This window comes from Asparagus officinalis, chromosome 10 (genome assembly GCF_001876935.1).
Source record: "Asparagus officinalis chromosome 10, Aspof.V1, whole genome shotgun sequence".
Taxonomy (NCBI): domain Eukaryota; kingdom Viridiplantae; phylum Streptophyta; class Magnoliopsida; order Asparagales; family Asparagaceae; genus Asparagus; species Asparagus officinalis.
This window is the reverse complement of record NC_033803.1, coordinates 58,885,626-58,889,560: the sequence shown is the minus strand read 5'-3', so window position 1 is coordinate 58,889,560 and position 3,935 is coordinate 58,885,626. Positions and strand designations below refer to the sequence as shown.

The window sequence follows — 3,935 nt, the reverse complement described above, 5'->3', positions numbered from 1 at the left end:
TTGTTGCGAGTTAAATTACTTATTTCATATTGTCCATTAGATATCTACATACATTCGAATGTAAGTTCCAAATAGCTCTGTAAGTGCTTCCCAGCAAGTTAATTCTATTGTGAACTTTTTTGTCTCTGTTGCATATGTTTAATGAAATGCATCCAATATGCATAATTTTTATGGTTTGGTGGAGGATGAACTTGGTGTTCCATGAATCAACAGACTGATGTGACTTCAACGTTTACATGCTTATCAATACTTTTGGTACTTGATGCACAATTAGGCAGTGGTATGCATATCATTAAATTTTTGCTGAAATACCTATACACACATATAGCCATACTTTTACATACATTTTATTTGTTCTTCAACATTTGAGCTCACATTTATGTTTAATGCTTGTATCTGATATCCTTTGTTGCACGGGCACTCCCGTCTTAGAAATCAGCTGATTGATGAGCATAGGAGATAATTATGCAAAATCTTCTGTTCTTCATTAAATGCAACGCAAAAGAATGCTAGAAAGGGGTTTGGGGGGGGGGGGGGTGATCCCATGATGAATAGAAAGGTTAGTTCTACATAGAACCTCACTTGAATCACCCCTGTATCTGCCGTCAGTGTAATCAGAAGACACTGAATATCGATAATTGTTGTTTGAATGGTGTAGAATTATATCTTATATGGATTACCTTGAATGCTTCCATAGATTTTGGTTGTCAAAGCTGGCACCATAAAGTATGTGGAAAAATTAAATTTTCCTTGCATTGGGAATTGAAATATAATATATTTCTAACTGATATTACTAAAATCTTAACTTGTATGAAAACTGATGGCAAGAGCCTGAGTTTTTTAGTGCCAGAATATTTTCTCCTGTGCAAGATATCCTTTTAATTACCTATAGTTTACTGGTCTGCTGGATTATTTATAAACAAAATTTATGAGAGAACAATGTTACTATGTAAGTTCTAAGCAACAAAATGTGCAAAATTGCACAAAATGTTATGTACGTGAATTCATTTTTGGGTAGATTCTTGTCTCATTATTCAGTTGTAGGATTTTGATGTTATGCACTATTGAGGCAGTCCTGTGTGTGTCACAGCCAAGCTTTTCATTTCAAGTTCTTTTTATTTTTATAGGTTGTTTTTTTCTGTTTCCTGCCCCTTGTCTCTGAAAGTCACAATGCATATTGTTATTGTTTTTTTTAATTCATTTTTTATTCCTTTTGAATATATAACTTTGGAAGGAAGAGAGAAACAATCGTCGAAAGATAGACCGTCCCGAAGATGAAAGAAAGTAAGTAGTTGCTTCGTTGTTTTTTTCTTGAACTCTTTTTTTGGGAATCCAGGCATGTTAATAACAACATATTTCTTATTGACTACTACTTTTCCTTCCATTTCCTGTTTAAGGTCAAAAGAACGAAGTGTTGACCGTGATGGGGCATCAAGTCGGGAGCGTGATCGAGGTAGAGAGGATAGAAATGGTAGTCGAGATCGGGATGACCGTCGGAACCGGGACTATGACCGACATCGTGATAGAGATCGTCGTGAACGAGATAGAGAATCAGATCGTTCTCGCAGTTATCACTCAAGGAGCCGACAAAGGTCACGATCTCGTTCACGGGATCGTACTAGAGATTATGATAGATGCAGGTAACAGCAAAATATTTAAATGGTTGATACTGTTTAATGACTTATTTCTTATGGAACTGCATTATGAGCATAATTGGGCATCTTAGACTATTCTTGTTATTTGAAATCTCTACCTTTAGAATGTAAATATCTGCGTATATGTTATTGTGGGAATCAGATGACTTAACTTTAGAATCAAATGGTTCAACCTATATTGGGGAGTGTATATATTGTCGGAAGTTTAGACCTAGTAAACTTGATGATACTTTGGAAGCAGAAGTTGGGAGCATTACAGGGCTTGTTGATTTTCATATTAAAAGCCGGATCTGTTTTGGACATTAGGACTTCGAATGTAAAGTGAATTACTTGTTGAAATTTGTAACTGAGATTGTCCCTGATGAATCAGAGAGAAGCACATTGGTATAATACTTTAGAATAATGAGATTTGAAATACAGTTATCCTTGAATCAATTTTTAGTCGCACAATAAACTGAATAGAGGGTAAATTATCCAAAACTAACAAATGAAAAGAGTTTATTTTGTAAATATCTTTGGTTTTATAAGGTACACCGGTGAAGCTATGTACTTACGAAAATGATTGATTGGCTTTTTTAATGGAGAACAAAATAGATCTGGAGATGGTTCTCATTGATTTTTTTTTTTTTTTGGGGGGGGGGATTATGATGGAGTGGGGTGGAGAAGATTATGGGTGGGATTTAGAAAGGGAAACAAAAGTCTAGTAGTTATATTTATGTTGTTGAGGACACACATAATAGAATATTAACTAGCTTAAATATACCTGAATTAGGCGTTATTGTTCCGTGTCATGAACTTGCATCACCTATCAAGGCATCAACACATTTGGGATTAGCATACCTGGAGCATAGAGGATTATTTACTGTTGTACTTATTATTTGTTGGCGTTTTCAATAGTTGATTCAAATCAGAAAGGGATACACGCACTGGATGTCAGTGGTCGTCCTGTGAAATATCTGCCTACATCGAGTTCATGACACCATGAAAATGATCTTTAAATAGTAAAAAATGTATGTGGATGAAAATAGTGATGGTTTAGGGATTTTGATCAATTTTATATTGTACGGCCAGCGATTTTGATCAGAGTATCAGGGGTAGTAAGAAACTTGTCCAGAAAATGATTGTAGTTACCTATGTGAATATTAAGATTGACAAGTAGAGGGATTGAAGTATATGACAGTAATGATGCCACTTGACCAAACTGAATGGAGAACAGATTCATAAAGTCTACCCTACTAAGGAAATTACTTTGTTGCGTTAATATTTTCTTTCCTTTTTTCCCCTTGTTTCACATTATTTTTTGTATATCAGCTAATTTTGCATCGACAAATTTGTCTCTTAAAATGATTTGTGCATATTTCAAAGTTTTAACCATCTCCAAATTCTGATGTTTTTTTTTACCTTCTTGTAGGCGACGTTGAACATCGATATTGAGCTCTTTGGACTCAAGGCATGCGTGAAGTGCAGATCTGTATGTGCTGGGTGGTCTTTACTACTGCTGGAGGAAATTTGTGTCAGAGAAATACTATAAGCCTAGAAGTGCCTTTATTTTGAACTAGTTGCAAATGTCACGTTATTGAGTACAAGTTATCCCTGGATTTACTCAGGTAAACCCTTTGAACTAACACCGCAGGATAGTTCTAGGACTAGGACTTGGTTGTAACAGTGAATAGATTTAAATGCGTTGAAGAAAAATTAGAGAGTCCATCGTGCTTCCATTATTACTCTCGCAACTATTGCCTTATCAAATCGTGCCAAAAAAATTTGAAAGTTTTTTTTTTTGGGTTTTTTTTTTTTTTGGGGGGGGGGATTATGATGGAGTGGGGTGGAGAAGATTATGGGTGGGATTTAGAAAGGGAAACAAAAGTCTAGTAGTTATATTTATGTTGTTGAGGACACACATAATAGAATATTAACTAGCTTAAATATACCTGAATTAGGCGTTATTGTTCCGTGTCATGAACTTGCATCACCTATCAAGGCATCAACACATTTGGGATTAGCATACCTGGAGCATAGAGGATTATTTACTGTTGTACTTATTATTTGTTGGCGTTTTCAATAGTTGATTCAAATCAGAAAGGGATACACGCACTGGATGTCAGTGGTCGTCCTGTGAAATATCTGCCTACATCGAGTTCATGACACCATGAAAATGATCTTTAAATAGTAAAAAATGTATGTGGATGAAAATAGTGATGGTTTAGGGATTTTGATCAATTTTATATTGTACGGCCAGCGATTTTGATCAGAGTATCAGGGGTAGTAAGAAACTTGTCC

At 35.3% G+C, this 3,935-nt stretch overlaps 1 protein-coding gene across 1 annotated transcript in view; it reads left to right on the top strand.

Annotated features, from left to right (window-relative positions):
• Positions 1-3,376, top strand: part of LOC109824922 (putative RNA-binding protein Luc7-like 1) — a 35,019-nt gene extending 31,643 nt beyond the window's left edge. Inside the window, exons 11-13 of the mRNA XM_020391549.1 lie at positions 1,235-1,284; positions 1,398-1,640; positions 3,067-3,376. Of these exons, the coding sequence (XP_020247138.1) occupies positions 1,235-1,284; positions 1,398-1,640; positions 3,067-3,076 (303 nt within the window). The 3' untranslated portion in view covers positions 3,077-3,376. The remainder of the gene's footprint in view (positions 1-1,234; positions 1,285-1,397; positions 1,641-3,066) is intronic.